Source organism: Schistocerca piceifrons, chromosome 3, assembly GCF_021461385.2.
Source record: "Schistocerca piceifrons isolate TAMUIC-IGC-003096 chromosome 3, iqSchPice1.1, whole genome shotgun sequence".
Classification (NCBI taxonomy): Eukaryota; Metazoa; Arthropoda; class Insecta; order Orthoptera; family Acrididae; genus Schistocerca; species Schistocerca piceifrons.
The window spans coordinates 556,907,113-556,927,048 of record NC_060140.1 but is presented as its reverse complement, the minus strand read 5'-3'; the positions used below and the strand labels follow the sequence as shown (position 1 = coordinate 556,927,048).

The 19,936-nt window shown below is 41.9% G+C and overlaps 1 protein-coding gene across 1 annotated transcript in view; it reads right to left on the bottom strand.

Moving 5' to 3' along the window:
* Positions 1-793: 793 nt before the first annotated feature.
* LOC124789762 (zinc carboxypeptidase-like) overlaps positions 794-19,936 on the bottom strand; it is a 44,682-nt gene continuing 25,539 nt past the window's right edge. Inside the window, exons 6-10 of the mRNA XM_047257217.1 lie at positions 18,077-18,237; positions 11,882-11,966; positions 4,138-4,340; positions 2,536-2,620; positions 794-1,056 (exon numbers count right to left, since the gene is read on the bottom strand). Coding sequence (XP_047113173.1) covers positions 848-1,056; positions 2,536-2,620; positions 4,138-4,340; positions 11,882-11,966; positions 18,077-18,237 — 743 coding nt within the window. The 3' untranslated portion in view covers positions 794-847. The remainder of the gene's footprint in view (positions 1,057-2,535; positions 2,621-4,137; positions 4,341-11,881; positions 11,967-18,076; positions 18,238-19,936) is intronic.

Here is a 19,936-nt window from a genome sequence, read left to right as displayed (position 1 = left end):
TCTTTATTGTAATAAAATGAACTAATACTTGATATGTAAAGTTCCCGATGGCGTTCAGCCATAGTCATGCAATACCTTCTAAAAGAGTAAACCGCCATTTGACTCTTTGTTATTATATTTATCTTTTGTACTACCCACATTTCGGCCTTTATGCCGTTATCAAGTACAATGCTAAAAGTCATTAGAAACGTTATTAAGTCATATTTGTTAAGGCAGTTCAAAGCAGGTAAACAAGGCTAACGCATTTCTTTTAGATGTAGTGCAGGCCCAGCTGGCCCACCGACCAGTCGATGCTGCTACCAGCTGTCGCGTATGTCAGACACAGGCACACACAATCACACATCTGCCCACTTGTCCTTCTCAGCAGCGGTCGACAGTTCATCGGTTCTGCACTGACCGCTTAAACTTTGTAAATAATCCCATTTGAAGATAACTACTTACACTGTTACATCTTAAAAACATGTGTTAGCCTTGTTTAGCTGCTTTGGACTGCCTTAACAGATATGAATTTGATAATGGTCTAACAGCTTCTAGAGTTGTGCTTGATACTGGCATAAACGCCAAAATCGGGACAGTACAAAAGACAATACAATAATACACAGTGAAATAGCGGTTTATTCTTTTAAAAAATAATGTTTGATATATTATAGTTCCCATCAATCTGCTCCTGGAGCAAACCAAAGTACCCACAATTGTGCCAGCGAGTTTATTTTCGTAAGGCACAATAAGACAGTTCTGACGGAGATCAGCAGGATACGGAAAGGTATTAATGGTGGAGGACAAAACGCAAATGTTTAATGTAAACGTACTTTATTTCGCATTGGATACAGTCAGTGGATTAGGGTCTCTAGTGGAGCTGTTTCTTGCTGCGGAGAGCTGCCTGCACGTCCTCGAGGATGGACAGGATGCTGTCGAAGGTCTCCTCGCTGGTGGGGATGATCTGGTCCGCGGGCAGCAGGAAACCGTAGCTGCCCGTGTCCCTCAGCTCCCACACGAACGCGTAGCGCAGGCCCAGCTGGCCCATCGCCCAGTCGATGCTGCTGCCGGCTGCCGCGTCTGGTAGACACGCAGACACACAGTCAAACTACCGCCCACTGGTCCCACTCACTAGTCAGCGGTCCATCGGTTCTGCACTGACCACTCACACTTTTTAAATCATCCAAGCTGAAGTAACTGCACGCACAGTGTGCTCAGGTGATGATGACATAACTGTCATGGATGGTAGATAATGTCACATGCGTGGCAATGTAGTCTGCAAGTGAAGTCGGAGACCCTACTAATCGTCTGTCGTATGATGACATAAGGAAATTTAGTATGTACACTTAGCGTAATAGTGTAGCCAAACGAACAGCATGTCGGCGTGTATCATCATGGACGGTGGCAGGAAACTCCACTAACACAATACAGATGGCCTGAATGAACATTCGCACCGCCATTCTTTACCTGAAGAACAGTGTGGACATTTTAAAGTGACGGTGGGCTGCGAGTGTAATCAGTCAGGACCTTAGACCAAATTGGTAAGGGGATCAAGTCTCATCCTCTTATCGCAGAGCTGGTAACCCACATCCCTGAATGGCACTTCCGCACACGGATGGCGTTCTCAGGTCCTTTTTCGGGGCGTCGGAGCTGTACTCGAACAGCCATATGGCTCAAGTGTATCTGTTCACTCATTTCCAAACAAAAAATAAAAACAACGGGCAACACAAGACAAAGCGAAGCGAAGTAGAAGGTGCATTCGATAACGTGTACCACGATTGCTTTCTGAGATCTGCAGCACCGTAAGCGATGTATCAAAGATCAAAGGCCTGACATCTACCAGTACGTCACGCAACGGTAGTTCAAAACGCCCTCTAATGGACAATGATATCCTCTAGAATATCATATTATGAATATACGGTAAATTTCAGAATTTACCCCATTTTATGGTCGTTCGCATATGTGGTTCCTTCATGATAGAGGGCCTTCTCGTTTTGCATATTTTGCACGTGAGTAAATTGCACGTTAAGGACTACTTCAGATCATATGTAAATACAGGCAAACACAGTCCACATCGTAAAATGCTTACGCGAGTATTTCATTTTTCGCCCTACCTACTCAATTGAGCCAAGGAAATGCATAACAAAATCTTCGATTGCACTCTCAGAGCTTCATATCCAGTTTTGATTCTGGCATCTAACTCTGTAATAATCTGCTGAAGATATTGCCTCACTTAAAACAGTAGTACCTACACTGGTGAAGTAAAAAGACGAAATTGTTGTAAAAGCCTCTGACTACATTTTTTAATTGCTTCTGATTACTTCAAATATAGTCTCTCTGATATTTATAAGTGAGGAACAGTTCTTCTGATACAAGTCGTAGGTTGATTACAAGTATAAAATGGAAAGAGAACAAATTGCTTCGGTATAAATGGATATTCTTATCGACAAACACAATGGAAAAAAATATACGGCCTACCCCTATAGACCACATTCTTAGTTTCATAAAGGACTTTATCCATAGCTGACTTGAAGCGAGTAAAAGCTGTGTAATACTTACAGATAGCGTTGACGATGCTGCCGACGGTGTACTGGGTACCGTATCTGGATGCCAGGGCCTGGGCTGATTTCTCAACAATTTGTTGCTGAAACAGAGGAAAATGTCCGCTTAGCGCTCACCCATTCCTGTACTTTTGAAGCCATACAATAGAACTCTCCAGCTGCGTTTTGTTTAAGAACTATCAGTTTACATGTGACATACACTGGGCGTAATTTTATTACTTTTTTATGAGTTTCTGTTTCGAAATCAAGATTTTTTGGCGTCTTTAACTATTCAAATATATCCATGTAACACGATATCTTGACTGACTTTCTACATGAAGTTAAGGTGCAATTTACGCCTAATCCATTCCTTGTTTCAAATGCGTAGAGATTTTTGTACGCATTAAAGAGTATGAAAACTTTATTTTTCATTACGGCAACGCCTTAGAGCTGGTGGAATATTTTTTCGACGCACATACTTGAGAGCATGTAACAATTTATGTAACCTCTGCTGCTCGTCGGTTCACATAACTAACGGAACCCAACGAAAGACATCACATCCTTGTACCCTAGGAGGCATGTATTGGACCATAATTACAGGAATGAGTCAAGCAGGCAGTTGGTATATTGATTAATGAGTTTAACCATAGCCAAATACGTGAACAAGAAGAACATGCCAATGTCACATCAAAGAGAGTCCAGAAATTGACATGATAATAGATATATGTATCGTGCACTAAACATGTGAGTAATCAAACAAACAGTTTGCACTGAAATCGAAATAAAACAGTGCACTAGTAACTGTTAACAGGTTTCATTGTTTGAAAATAAAACAATTAATTTAAAAATTTTGCACAATATTCTGATATTTAAAGACGACTTCGTCGAAAGGTCGACACTACGATGTTATCTGAAGGTCTCTCATCTCTTCTAAAAGTGTGAGTACGCAGGGCTGAAATTCCGTTAGTATGAGTATGGCGCATAGGACGAGGCCCATTGTGGTAGACACTGACTACACAACACAGATGCTACGTGTCGGCTGCTGCAAGAAACTGAAAAAAGACAGGCTGATTGATTCCGCATAGTCCTCTTTACTCAGTCCTAGCAACAATAAGCGTGTGCTGAAGTTGGCACGATTTACTATTGCCCCATAAATCGAATCCCCTACAAAAAAATTAGGCTGCTTTATAACCGAATTCTAAGGGGACTCTACAAACGCGTCCTAGGAATCAGCTACCACCCAGAAGAGGCATCATTTCGCTCTTGTCATTCCTCATACATCGGAAGCTATCAAGTGTCATTGCTATCTTACTGAAAATTAATAATTGTTAATTGAGAGGAGTTATATAAAAACTGATAAAAGCCAAGAATACTTCCGTACCTAACGAATAATATTACCTAGTTTCCACATGTCTTTTGCCTTGGGAACACATATACACCGTTTTTCAAATTTGCGTTACTTAACTAATATCTTACGTGCTAAACAAAGGACATTACTTTCATCCAACTGAATGTCCCTCCAGGTCGACCGAATGTAGAAAAACATCCACCGTTTTGTCACACTATTGAGACATCGGCGTTTGTTCCAGAATAACAGCTTTTTAAGTTAGCAGACACTCACCAGTTCGGCGGCGTTGTCGGCGACGACGTTGGACAGGCCGTAGGGGTACATGAGCAGCTGCGAGTAGCTGTGGAAGCTCAGGTAGACCTGCAGGTCACTGCCCAGGCCGGTGAGGAACTCAGACAGGGTCTTGGTCTCCACCTCGGAGAACGCCTCCGACCCGGCGTACGTCTCAGAGCACGAGATGGAGCTGGCGCCCTCCTCTGTGGACATCCAACGGTTGCTCAGTCATCAACGCTACAGTGCTGCACTAATCAAACATATCCTGAAATATTGGTTTTGGAAATAAACTCACAGTGGCTACGCGTTGCTTTTATCTTTTGCTCTGTATGCGACTAGTTTTGGGGAGGCAGCCCCATTCTCACACAATCATTTCCACCATCACCCAAGCTGTTAGTCTGGGATCCGGAATCGCCACTACTCACAACCAAATTAAAATTGCATTCTAATGAAATTTTAGTTTGACTGTGACCAGCGGTGATGCTGTATCACACCTTGATGTCTTGCCAATCAGACTACAGAATCGTTGCTATTTATCCCATGATGTGGGAAATCAGTCAGGTTCCTAGGGGCAAACTGAACAAAAATTTTAAAACCAAATAGTGAGCTTTTGGAGGAGAGTTTATTAACTGGTTAATGGAGAAGGATTACATTGCTTGTAGACAGTGGGAGAAGTGTAACTTTAATATATGAAATGCTGTGAAGAGTACTTGTGCAAAACTGTCATACGTGTTTTTGGTTATAGATGGCATAGATTCGACGGAAGATTGAGGTACAGAGCGTCAAACAGGAAGTCAATTACAGATCATAACGTCTCAGTGCATATACACATCAATATAAACGATTACTACTGTCCACACTTCAAAACAGATTCCTGTCCTCTCGGAATGCATAAATACATTTTCTGCATAGTTTCCAAGGAAATGTTACATCATTTTTCCTGCAAAGTAGTGGCAGTTTCAGGTAATGAGATGGAGAACGATAGTGATCACGCACCCTTCTCTCCAAAGTAGAGCGCAGAGGTTCAGTAATATTGATATCTGGCGACTTTGGTGGCCATAGGAAATGCGGAAATTCATCCTAGCGCTTCAGTACCAGTCTTGAAAGATTCGAGCTGTGCGGAAAGGTGTACTGCCGTCTTGGGGACACAGCATTACCATTGGGGAGCACACATTTTACCATGGGATATTATGCTTACATAATTCCTAGCAGGAATACAACCAAGCAAAGAAATCATCAGGCCTATGGAACACCATAACACGGCTGCCAAAATCACCACCGAATTCGCTCCATATTTCACTTTTGGGACGTAAACTCGGCCAAAAGTTGGAAATAGCGTAAAATAAGACTCATCCAACAAAACGACAATCTTCAATTCCTCCATGACCCAGGTCTTATGGCTTTGGCACCGTGTTTTCCTGTTACGGGCATTTGCTTCATTAATGAGTGGTTTTGGAATTTCAGCTCGCCTTGCATTTGCGTCTTTATGGAGCTCGCTTGATGTTGTTTCTGTGCTGAGAAGGTTTGCGAGTGCGACCTTCAGTTCTACAACGACTTTGCAGCTGCCATCCTCTCATTTTTCTTCGCTATCATCAGCAGTGACGGTCTATCACGGTCACTCCATACACTCTTTCGTCTGCGTCGTTACGTAGTTGATGGCTTTTTCCCCTTGCATGTCGTATAAATCCGCGATACGGCTCCTCTTGAAACACCATATACTTCGGCACCCTTGATTACGAAAGCACCAACCACACGACAGCCAATGATTTTCCCACTTCGAATTCACTTAGCTCCGACAAAATGCAGACACAACTGCATACAATACCATTCTAACCAGGACTGACACATGCAACATATTGAGGATACTGCACCAGTGCAGCTCGTAGCCAAATACAATCTCACAACCTGCATGTTTGGCTAACAAGTTCATTTATGTTCAAGCATGCGTTTCTCGCGGGGTTCCCATCTTTTTGTACAGCTGCTCTACCTCAAGACTGTATCAGGCCCGTATCCTATACTTGTCACTAAGAAGATCCAAATAGGATATTCTGCAAGTATAATTGTTTAAGTCACACCAAATGTATTTAGTTAGTACTACACCTTCCTTCCCATCTAATTGTACTATTTTCCACCTGAAAGTGTTTCCTCCTTTTGCTTCTAATTCTAATTTTTCGGTTGTATCTTCTCATTATCTTCTCGTCCAAGAGATAGTGGAAGACCTCTTTTGTTAGCGTATTTTAGTACCACCTCTACAAACGCCCAAAGATTAGTCTTCGTTTCATTAATATCTTTTATTTTTCTATGTGCTCATATGTTACGCTATTATTTTTTATTTTAGTTTCCAAACCTGTTTCTTTTATTTCACCTAAAAAGGCCTCAAAATTCTTCTCTCATGGCTGTCTCTGTTATAAGAGAATGCTAGACCCTTTTCCCTACTTATTTTAGTAGCATTTGCACCATCCCTTCATCATACTTGAGGATTACTGAAACGTGGACAAATGCAAGATGACATTCATAGCAAATAAAAGAGCCCCAAAACAGATAATTGCAATAGTAATGGTAAGCTTGTGGATATCGAAAATTGTTGAAATAGCTAAGAGTAATACCCCGAAGTAATGAGACGAACTGGTTAAATCAGTAATAAAGAAGATAAACTGAAGATTTAGTTTTGTTTGGAGAGTTCTGGAAAATTATTGTGCACCCATAAGGGAAACAGCATACAGGACGATTGTGTGATCAGTTGTAGAATACTGCATAACCGTTTTCAGTCCCAATCAATAACGGATATCAGTAAATATCGAACTAAGGCACTGATAACAACTATGTTTACCGCCCTTAACCCAAATAAACAAAAAGAATTCAGAGACGCGGCTCTACTGTCGTAACAGGTCAGTACAGCTTATGCAATACGACAGTAGGAATCGGAGAAAGAAAGACAACTTTGTTCTTGCGAAACCATGATGGGCAAATTTATAGAACAGGTATGCGAAAAAGATTTTGCAACAGTCAGCAGCCTTCTTCGTATATCAGACGTAAGGACCACGACCATAAGAGAAGGGTCGTTAGAGCGAGTACGGTAGCACTTAGAAACTCATTTTACCATTGCTCCTCACACAAACACAGAGAACAGCTACCGCACGAAGCAGAGGCCAATAGAAAATACCAGTTGACGTACAATTAGGTAATGGATGCAGATAAAAACTTAAATCAAAAATTCTGACCGCTGCTCCCTGTATGCACCTCTCGATAGTCCACCTCCCCCCCAACTCTCACGCTCTTTCTCTCTACCTAACTTCATGCCACACTTATCCACAAGCCGTACGAACTGTTTAAAAGAGATAATTTTGCACGTATGGCTGTAAATGATTCTATTCCGCTATTGCAGTTTCGGCATTACGCCTTTGTCAAGCATAAATAAATCACGCAATTTCACGGGAAAGATGTAAATTATCAGGAGGCCTCGGATTTTAATGAACTAAAAACAGCGAAATATGCAAGCACTTATAACCAAACATATAAATAAATACGACTTTACAAAATAAAATATTACGTTATATAAGCTTATATAAACATCCCAGTTGACTTTTTTAAATTATCCTATGTAATACAAAATTCATTTCCGAATAAATTCTGAAAATAGTACTTAATTTTTGCAGTGTCTGAAAATAACTAATTTTTTTTTCTGAAATGTCTGCTTGTGTCTGAAACAAACACGAAGTACAGTGAAAACAACAACACCACCTATCCAAGCAATAAAACCATGTTGTTACTACACACTGTTTTCCAAATTAGTTAACACGTCCTGTCAATCTTCAGTTTCTGCAGGGTTGCAGTAGATCACAAAGCGTAACTCAGACTTTCCATTTTCCAAGTCTACAGTTGTCGCTGAGTATTGCTTTGTACCCAGAAAAGCCGCATCACGGAACGTCACAGGAGCATGACTGAAGGCAGTGAGGTCACAACAGGCCAGCGTTTATTCATTGTCTTCGAATGTTCTGCCATTCCCAGAAAGACTGTAACTGACTTTGTACATTGTAGAATACCATGGACTACGCTGGAGAACACCGTGCAATGTTTTTATTCACTTCGTCAGCCGCATGATCACGATGTCCACCCAACTCACACTGCACTTGCTGCTCAATACCTAGGCCGTCACACAATTAAGTACCAGCAACTCCGAGTCGTATGACGACTTTTCATACCACTGAAAACTTGGCTTTCACGTATTCCAAGTTTCCAAACAAAGTATCTGTAACCATATCTTTCACAATTTTTATATCACTTGGTTCATCGCTTTCAAGCTCACAAAAGATTGCCTTATATTGGTGTAGTTGGTGTAGTAATACTAGGCAACATTAGGCCAAGAACCCCATCATGTAAGAACAGGTTGACAGGGGAGGGGGAGAGAAGGTGCCGGTTCCCTGAATTTCTGCACCCGTAGCGGAGCTTTCACATAGATTTTCTTGCAGCAGGAAATTAATTCGTCCACGTCAGTGCAATCTGATCGCACCTCTTCTGCAAATCTTTGTAATGCAAGTCCAAGACAAGTGACTTACTCCACGCTGGATAGAGATTCTGAAGCCCCTTGGCTGCTTTAACCATGTACACTAGTGGCCATTAAAATTGCTACAACACGAAGATGACGTGCTACAGACGCGAAATTTAACCGACAGGAAGAAGATGCTGTGATATGCAAATGATTAGCTTTTCAGAGCATTCACACAAGGTTGGCGCCAGTGGCGACACCTACAATGCGCTGACTTGAGGAAAGTTTGCAACCGATTTCTCATCCACAAACAGCAGTTGACCGGCGTTGCCTGGTGAAACGATGTTGTGATGCCTCGTTTAAGGAGGAGAAATGTACACCATCACGTTTCCGACTTTGATAAAGATCGGATTGTAGCCCATCGTGATTGCGGTTTATCGTATCGCAACATTGCTGGTCGCGTTGGTCGAGATCCAATGACTGTTAGCAGAATATGGAAACGGTGGGTTCAGGAGTGTAACACGGAACGTCGTGCTGGATCCCAACGGCCTCGTATCACTAGCAGTCGAGATGACAGGCATCTTATCCGCGTGGCTGTAACGGATCGTGCAGCCACGTCTCGAGCCCTGAATCAACAGATGGGGACGTTTGCAAGAAAATAACCATCTGCACGAACAGTTCGACGACATTTGCAGCAGCATGGACTATCAGCTCAGAGACCATGGCTGCGGTTATCCTAGACGCTGCATCACAGACAGGAGCGCCTGCGATGGTGTACTCAACGACGAACCTGGGTGCACGAATGGCAAAACGTCATTTTTTGGGATGAATCCAGGTTCTGTTTACAGCATCATGGTGGTAGCATCCGTGTTTGGCGACATCGCGGTGAACGCACATTGGAAGCGTGTATTCGTCATCGCCATACTGGCGTATCACCCGGCGTGATGGTATGGAGTGCCATTGGTTACACGTCTCGGTCACCTCTTGCTCGCATTGACGGCACTTTGAACAGTGGACGTTACATTTCAGACGTGTTACGACCTGTGGCTCTACCCTTCATTCGATCCCTGCGAAACCCTACATTTCTGCAGGATAATGCACGACCGCATGTTGCAGGTCTTGTATTGGCCTTTCTGGATACAGAAAATGTTCGACTGCTGCCCTGGCCAACACATTCTCCAAATCTCTCACCAATTGAAAACGTCTGGTCAATGGTGGCCGAGCGACTGGCTCGTCACAATACGCCCGTCACTACTCTTGATGGACTGTGGTATCGTGTTGAAGCTGCATGGGCAGCTGTACCTGAACACGCCATCCAAGCTCTGTTTGACTCAATGCCCAGGCATATCAAGGCCGTTATTACGGCCAGAGGTGGTTGTTCTGGGTACTGATTTCTCAGGATCTATGCACCCAAACTGCGTGAAAACGTAATCACATGTCAGTTCTAGTAGAATATATTTGTCCAATGAATACCCGTTTATCATCTGCATTTTTTCTTCGTGTAGTAATTTTAATGGCCAGTAGTGTATACGCACCATATGTTACCAGCAGCAAAATGTTGCTGTTTTGGCAACGTATGGCCACAGTACGTTTGTACAGTTGTCAAACAAAATGGCAATTATCGAGTTGTTCAATCTCTCGAGAGCTTCACACGCTAAGAGGAACATTATGGAGGGTCGTCATCCTTTAGAACACCACGAACAATACTTGCAACATGATGCCCAACTGGATTGGTAGTTTCGTCAGTGGACACCCAGATCTCTTGGTCAGGAACACTAATTACTATTTTAGTAAGCACCTCCTTGTAGCACGCGGATACATAGGCCTACTCCTTTCTCAATGTAGATTCATGTGGAACTGAATGTGTTGCGTACTTCTCCAACAACTGCCTGAAGCGTGGATGCTTCAGCTTCTCAGATGGGATGTTGCAAGACACCATCATCACACACGACGCCTTGAAAGGTGATTCCATAGTTGAAGATTGATCTGACTTTTCAAGTAACAGCGTTTGCCTTCTGTCATTTTCAGCGCTTCTCTTCACACAGCTCATGTGTTTGGTGATATTATGGTGTCTTTGCACGTTAAAGCGCTTTTCTGCACTAACTTTAACTTCACATAATTTAAAAATAACAACCCCTCGTCAATGTCGCAGAACTTCTCCCCAAAATCAAGAAAAACCTTCGGAACTTCATCCTACTGGAGCACTCTACCTTCGGCATGTTGAACCAGACCGAGTTTCTATTCAAATTGAATAAAGTTATTAAGAGTGCAATGTTTATTACGTCGGAAGCTGCCTTTGTTGGCCTCGACATTGTTTTGTCGAGCCCACGCTACATCGTCTTACGTCAGCGAAGACTAGTGAATAGTGAAATACGCTGCCTTTCTGTTACAGTCCCGATAAATAATTGTGTTTAGTTGTGACAATATCACTTGAAACATTGTCATGTGTGCAACATTATCATATTTTTATTCTTTTGTCGTTAGAGATACGACAAACATATGCATTTTTGGCAAAATTTGACCGAAATATGACGTATTACTAAGAAGGTGTAAATATGACATTATATGCACGATAAAAATACATTTTCCTACACTACAGTATGTGGTTTCGTGCATAAATGGTTGTAAAATTCAGCCTGAAGTTCAGGAAAAATCTGACATGTTAAAATCCGGTATCAGTACCGTTGTATGGTTGTGCTCTATTTTGCACGAACGAAGGCAACATCAGTGACCAGAGACATAGATAACGTTATCTATAACTTACATATGAACTGTGGCATGACGTTATTTACGATTCACAAAGGCATAACGCCGAAATTGCAGTTGCATAATAAAAACTTCTACAGCTATAAGCGGAATATTATGTACTTCGAATCTCTGTAAACAGTTCTAGTTCTGGAATATCTTAATCTCAATTCTAAACACTGTAGTCCGCAGTTTTAGTATTTTGGCGTTCGCTAGCGAAAATGGTATCACTATCTGGTACTTGCCTTTCAGCAATTATATCACTGACGTTGCCCATTAAGAAAAGTGACTGCAGTTCATCACGTCAGACAATAGAGGCTATTCAGACTACTGCCTTCCCTGGTTTCGATCTCCACTAGTGATATTTCGTAGCAGACTCGAAAGACCGTATAAGACGCTGGAAGGTCCTAAATATTCCTAAAGAAAGATGTACCAGGCCTACACCTAATGCTTTAAAGAATTTTACAGTATATGTACGGCGACGCAATAGCTGCCGCTCCTCCGTCCGCTTACCTGCCCAGTGGAAGTCCCAGTTGCGGTTAGGGTCGGCACCCACGCACAGCAGGTACGGCTTACGCGTCTTGCGCCACATTCGGTTCTGAAAAATAAAAAAAATAAAAAATTGTTAGTTGCGTTGTAAATTACATGTATACATCAGGCAGTCAAGAACCCTGCAGGTCGAGCTCTGACGTCACTATCTGCCTCCATCGTGCTCTATACTGTAACGTGTGTTCCCATTGCCCTTCGTTCTCTGCAGCGTCTACAATGGGAATGACTGCAATAGGGGGCGCCACACAAATCGAATATCTGCCAGGATTGTTGGAAGGACAAAGCATTCAGCGTGTGCGGCCAGTCTGTGTTACGTCACAGGCGAATTCTCTGCAGTAAATGGTACGATACCCATCGAACGTCAGCATTTATGAGGGACGCTGACACTCAGCAGTAAGCAGGGAAAAGACAAACCATTTACCGTTCTTGTCAGAATTTGTAAAGAAAGGTTTAAAATTAAATACTTCAGTCATCAGCGAAGGGACTCATATGAGAAATTCGAAAAAAAAGAACCATTGCTTTACTGATGTTATTTGCTCCATGTATGTAGACGTCATTCAACCTCCGTTAAGATAATTCCGAATCGGAGTGTGACATTAATACTCCTATGTATCATGAAAAGGCTGGCAATACTGCCACTCGTTCCAATTTCAGAACTACAGAAAACATAAACGTTCGTGGCATTAGGAGGGTTATGAAGAACAATTTGCAGCTGCTGTTCTTCAACAGAATTATATTTAGGCAGTAAGATGAATGTGACACATTGAAGAGGAAAAAAAATTACGATTAACTCACAAAATTCGTTGTCAGCGTGGCACAAACGGCCAAAATATTTTCGCTGTATGACCAAATCGAAACAATAAAGTTATTTGGCATGATAAATGCAACATACAAGAGAGTGCTGAAAAGTAATGCCTGTGAATTTTTTATGTGGAAACTCTTAAGGTATATCAACATTCTACATAAATTTTTATACGTTTATTTGTCAACATAGTCACCCTGGCGACAAACACATTTCTCCCAACGAGAGACGAGTTTGTTGAAACTGTCGCTGTAGAATGTTTGACTTTGTTGACGGAGCCACAACTTCACCTGTGCTTGCATCGCTTCATCACTGTCCAAGTGAACAGCTCAAAGGTGTTCTCCAAGTTTTGGAATCAGATGAAAATCGGATAGCGGCAAATCAGGACTGTATGGAGGATTATCGATGACAGTGGACTCACGGTGTCGGATTGTTGCAGACGTCGCTGCACTCGTATGTGGTGTGGCATTGTCGTGCTGAAGGGAAGTGTGTTCAGTGCATCGATTAGTTCTTCGAATTAGAAACTCTGTTACAACACGCTGTTTCTCATACACAGGCAGAATTGCGTTACCCACCGCTATGTTACACGCTACAGTTGCATCTTGCACCAGCAAAGCGGGGAAGTCGATTGAGTAATACGCATGACATGCAATACGCCAATCGATATTAAGAACAGCACAAAAAATTCGGAAGAATTACTTTTCAGCGCACCCTCGTAAATTGGTACTGATAAAGAAACATCAGTATCCGCATTATACGACATGACAGCTGGAGAACACCGCAACTAGGCTTAAAAACAGAAAGGAGTTTATTCAGCAGCATCGGTAGAGAGAGCGATCTCTCAAACATTCGAGTTAAAAGGAATTGCAATAAAAAATTTAGGTCGAACGCAACCTGAATTAAACTTGCGACATGCTGTTCCATGTGAAAGTAAAACATAACTGTTCAGTTAATATAAATGCGTATACCTTACAGTTTACACTTTAGTACAAAAGCCGTTCCAAATTGTGTGTTTTGTCTGATTAGATAGCGCGGTAGTAATCCTAGGCGAGACTTTAATGTCTCCTGCGTTATTTGATAATACTGTACAGAAAAAAAGTTGTCATCTTCCATTAACTACATGGAAATAAACAAAACCCTCCATGATAATTTCTTTCACTGTTGATTTTCTGCTCCCATTCCTTTTCTCCTCATGAAGTATCATACAAACAAAAATAGTTTCGTCACTGTCTCCCATTCCTTCACAGTCTGACAGTAATGTAGCAAAAGATGGAAGTCACTTTTAACTTCCAAATGTACATGAAGAGAACACGACACCTGCACTTGCTCGTAGCGCTGGTTAGTGCAGGCAGACCTCTCCAACCACACGTGTCGTATTAGTCTTGTCGGAGAGCGCCACCGAAATCTTACCTTTACGCTGTCCGGTTGCACGTGTCGTGAGGCTTCAAGTGATCTGTGCACTCACCTTAGTTATTTCACTAGCCTTCAGCTGCCTAGCAGTGTGTCTACTGCTGTACTCATTGTTCTCTTGTACTTTCTTACTGGCGTATTGCTTTTTGTAGTCTTCTGCACACAAACCGAACATCTCACGGTTCATTCTCATTCTCCGGCCCTCTACTTCCTTAAGCGGGTACTTTGTTTCACTATTTTTCGTCAAATTCTTTTTCGTTGTGATCAACATATCTGATGCAGATGTTTGCTGGACGTGTAATGGTACGATGTAGATTTCCTCTTAAACTGTAATAGAATAATTCTGATATTCGCTAGCCAGACCGTAACTGGTGCACTGGCCAGACTGAGGGTGGTTTTAAGGCGGTGTTCCTCTCTCGTTTAGACAAATGTTGGGCTAGTTTCCAGTTTCCGCCTCAGAAAATACGATACGCTAATGTATGGAATACGGCCACACACAGAACAAAGTTTGTACACTCACAAACAGGTGGCGGACTCGGCTTCCCTTCCTCAGGGAACTGATACAGTGGCAACCAGAAGGACATCCTGTCGCAAAGTTAAATAAATTTAAAAAATTGTAGAACAGCGCAGCCCATACAAAACGTGATTGACGCTAACGAAAATGGTTATTCTGGTCTTCATTAAACAATGTTACTCCGAATTTAAATTATGCTTGTTCTGAAAAGCTTCGCGGAGCCAGCTTCGATAGTTAGAAAGTCGCCGTTCTTTTTAGAAGTTGTCATCATCTATGCCGTTGATTATTAAATATTCTGCTTAACCCGAGACATTTCTTTTCAATTTCCCTACCATTTATCCCAATTCAACCTCATTCACGGCTGTTAGTGTTCGTAGTTTTCATGTATGTATTTGTTTCAATAAATCCTTCTCCTTTCCAGTATCTTCTAAAGTCTCAGTTCTTAGTAAACTTTACCGTAACACAACTGAAAAGGAGGGTTTTGCCACAAAATCATTCATCTCGCACTTGATTTTGTAAAACCTTGTATAGGTACTAACAATGTTGGATCAAACTCTTTAAATATATTTTTTTTTTTCACATTCTGTTAACTCCTTTTCTACTATTTTCACATAACGTTTCCTCCCCTTGTAGTATCAGATGTCTGATGGAAACCATTTGGAAAAACGATAGACCCCAGATTGTTTTATTAGTGGAATCGAAAAGATAGTGTCCTGAAAAAAGTTGTTGCAAAAGGAACATCAACAGAACTGAAACAAGGGTAAAGCAGTATTGTCGAATTAAATCAGGATATGCTGAGTGAAGTACATTAAGAAACGAGACTCAGAGAGAAACAGAGAAGTATTGTCATTTGGCAACAAAATAAGTAATGCTGGTAGAAGTAAAGAGGACGTGAAATACAGGCTGGCAATAGCAAGAAATGCGTTTCTGAAACTAGCAATATGTTAACAACAAATGTAGATATTTTTAGTCTAGTACAAAAGTGAAACGTGAAAGACAAACAATTCAGGCGAGAGGGGAATAGAACAATCTGAAATGTGATGCTTCAGGAGAATGCTGAAAGATAGACGCGTTGACCCGATAACTAATGAAGAGATACTTGATCAAATTAAGGTATTACTCGATTAAAAAACGGGGCAAGTGAGGGAAAACTGTTGTTTGCTAGCCGTTTGGGAGCAGCGTGGCCGGCCGGTGTGGCCGAGCGGTTCTGGGTGCTTCAGTCTGGAACCGCGCGACCGCCACGGTCGCAGGTTCGAATCCTGGCTTGGGCAGTGATGTGTGTGATGTCCTTAGGTTAGTTAGGTTTAAGTAGTTCTAAGTTCTAGGGGACTGATGACCTCAGATGTTAAGTCCCATAGTGCTCAAGGCCATTTGAACCATTTGAGCAGCGTGTAAGAGCAATTAGTAGGAGCAAGCTACCCATAAAATGGATTAATATTTGATGTGGCATGATATGGGAAGTCCCTGGATAATGAAACGCACAAGATGAGTTTCAACAAACTACACATTTTCTGATAATTTTGGACTGTGTGACAACATCTTATTTTCGTATTGACAATGTTTAGACAGACATTCAGCAATTTTGAGATCAATCCTCTCAATAGTTTTCCTGTAATTAAATGACAATCGTAACGTTTTCGCACAATTTTGAGATAGAATGTTAGTATTTAAATTGTACATGTAATTCTAAAGTCTATCGAAGATTCTAATATGAAAGTTATTTTTAGACACAAATATGTATATAACATTACAGTAAGAGTTGTTAAAAATTAATTGAAACTGTCAGATAACATGCCTTCTAAATAAAAACTGTAATTTGGAATGGCTAAGCGGATACATTTTCTTTAATCATAAATATGTTACAATGTTAACGGCTGTGTCCCAAAAAATGTAGCTGTCGACTTTTTTATATAAATAGCACGTAATAGAGAAGTTTTAGTCCTCAACTGTTTAAAAAAAAAGAGTTTTCCGAGATTTTGTAGTTGAAGACGGAGATTTCTGCTGTAGATAGATACTTTCCGCATGTACCGAAACAAAAATATTTCGTGCTGTTAGATTCACAGATGCAGAAACAGTTCACAGTTTCCTTTAGGAAATCGAGGACATTAACACGTGCAGAATAGAGTTCGATTAAGTCATACAGAGGGGCCTGAAAACAACCATCCAATAACGATCACTAAAACGGCATGAGAAGTGCTTCTCTTGACGTACATCAAAAACTTGCCCATGGTTGGATTTTGGTGCGAACGGGTCAATTTGTAGAATTTGAAAAGGCTTTTTGATTAAGCAAGGTGTTACTCAATATATGGTGAAAGAGCACCTAGTATTATATGAGTGACTTTTCAAAAATGGCTCTGAGCACTATTGGACTTAACATCTGAGGTCATCAGATCAGTCCCCTAGAACTTAGAACTGCTTGAACGTAGCTAATCTAAGAACGTCACACACATCCATGCCCGAGGCAGGATTCGAACCTGCGACCGTAGCGGTAGCGCGGTTCCAGACTGAAGCGCCTAGAACCGCTCGACCACAACGGCCGGTAGTGACTTTTCGTTAGTCGGTTATTTGACTCGGCGAATGTGTACATAAGAAGTTCTAGCACAGAAAACCATAGCTGTAATGTTCGGTCATACTGGAACTATATGTCAAAAATGGACAGAAGATAGCGAGTCTTACGTTGCCGAAAAAACTTTTCACGTGGCAACACCGTAGCAGACTTGAACTTACATGCTTTCTTTATAAGCATTGTTGGTAAGCAATGTGTCGTGTGTGAACTTCACCATCGACAAGCGAACTTCAAGCATGAATTGATCTTTCGACAGTGCTTATCACAAATGTTGTATAGTAATTAACTATATCAGTACATTTTCATGTTTAATTGGAGTAATTAGAGAGACTCGAAAAGTTTTGAGTGATATCTGTAGAGCACCTGTGGTACCCATGTAGGCTAAGGATGTTGTAGAGGTGAAAGCGACATACGAATAAAGTCAGGCTAGCTATTTTCGCTTGTTTTCACCTTGTGGAGAGGACAGCGTTTCTATCTGGGTGGCGAGTGCCGAAAGTTGCCTTGCGTTACCCAGTTATAGTGTCGGGAGATCGGATAACTGAAGTAAGTGTACCACAACATACTTACCCACGAAACTATTAGGTTGATGGAACACAGTGTGAGGCATCGAGGAATAACCGATTTCAAAGTGGAGCAGAGTGTCATGGCTACAAACAGTAGAAGAACACCACAGCTCGACTACAGCAGGATGTTTCAACTAGATACTCGTCGCATCCCTAGCTCGAGATGGACTAACAGTGAAAGCTTTATCAAATCAGACCTCGCCATTAACAGTCTGACGCGGTGTAAGAATGACAAGAAACTTTGTGGCAAGTCAATTCTGGTCATGAAAGTCTAGGGACACACGTTTAGGAGACAGCCACTTACGTTCGTCCAGGTGTACTCGTATCCGTCGGGGTTGGTGCTGGGGAAGATGTAGAAGTCGAAGCTCTCGACGATGCTCCTCACGCTGGCGTCGGTCGAGGTGAGGATCTCGTTGATGAACCACGTCACGCTGGCAGCGCTGATCCATTCCCTCGCGTGGATGCCTGCAAATAGCGCGCCCTCAGACCGTCAACAACATTGTAACGAAATCAATATAAGAAAGGGTCTTTTATAACACTGAAAAGGCTTCGTTGTCCGAGGCGACAATGCATAGTTTCGACGCTGTGGTACGTCTAAGTTTGAGAATGATGGTAACAAAGATTCTTTAGACTGCCTTAAGTACTCTAATTGATTACCAAACAATTAGGTGTAAGTGTAAAGTGGACCACAGACTGATCCTTTGGAAAGTTTAGTATGTTGAGTAGGACGGTGAGCTGATGATTTTTCAAGGTGGAAACTATGTCTCGAAAGGTGCACGAGTGCTATTATTAGTCATAATCCTGATATCAAACACAGTACGATGTACGATGTGTGCAAGGAAAGAAATTACGTTGATTTTTTATCTACCAAAGTTTTTTATGTCTTTTTTTTTCAAACAACGATAACGTTCCCTTCGAAGAAGCTTTCCTCGACAGCTATACACCGACGGAGACGTGGTAGCAGCGCTGAAAGGTTCGAATTGGTAGGACCTTTAGCATGTTGGTCACATTCTCTTGAATGTTCTCCATATACCAAAATGACGTCCTTTTAAAATTTTTTCAATGTCGGGAAATATAAAAGCCACTAGGAATCAGATCAGGTCAACGACGGGCTGTAGAACAACAGGAATGCTTTTTGAGGTCAAAAATTCCATGGGGAAGTGGCCGTGTGCCTTGGGACGTCGTCACGATGCAGCATCCACTTGTCTACAATGTCCAGTCTCACTCGATTCCCCCTTTTCCTTAGGACTTCAAGGAAATCTTCGTAAAATAGTTGGTACTGGAGGAACAAATTAGCTACACACGATATCCCTATTATCTTTGATTTGTTCATTCAGGTATTTTGCGGTCGAGGAGATGTCTCAGCGTGCCACTCCTCACTTTGTTGCTATGTCTGAGGATCGTACTCAAAAACCCAAGACTCATCACTTGTGATCAAACGACTGAACGATTTGGAGTCATTGAGATTGCTCTCAAGAAGATCAACGCGTATGTTTCTTCGTTTGTCTTTCAATTTTGTGGTCTTTCACTACCATTTTGGCACAAACCTTTCATGAGCGGAAAAGGTCGGTCAGAACCTTATCTTTGGTGAAAGAGTTTAACAAGTCACTCATCATCCCATCGTCAGCCTGATCTCACAAGAGCAAGCACACGTTCGATGTGTTCGTCGATTTTTGAAGTTGAAGGTCTCCCTGAGCGATGTTCACATTCAAAGTGTTCCCGGCCTTCCAAAACTGATTTGCGCTAGCGAAAAACTTGTGCTCTTGATACGCAATGTTCCCCATAACCCTGTTTCAAGTTTCCAAAGATCACAACAAGAATTGCTGGCATAATGTTGATCTACATTCCGCTGTTGCATTTTCGTAACACAGAACAAAAGCACAGCTTCACTGATGGGGCTCTCAAACATCACGTGACGGCTGCACAAAGTTGACACTCGGTCTGAGCATGTAGAAGGGGTGAACACACCGGTCTATACAAGTAGAACAACAAAGCTTTGCCAGATCGCTCGCAACTTGGTCGCCATCGTTCTCGAACACTCTGTAGCATCAAACTTTGCGGATAGTGGTTTTCGCTTGAAAAATAAACAACCGTAGACCCGGTATAACACACTAAACATTGTGAGTGTATTGGTGACAAATTTTTTGTATAGGTCAGGGTACCA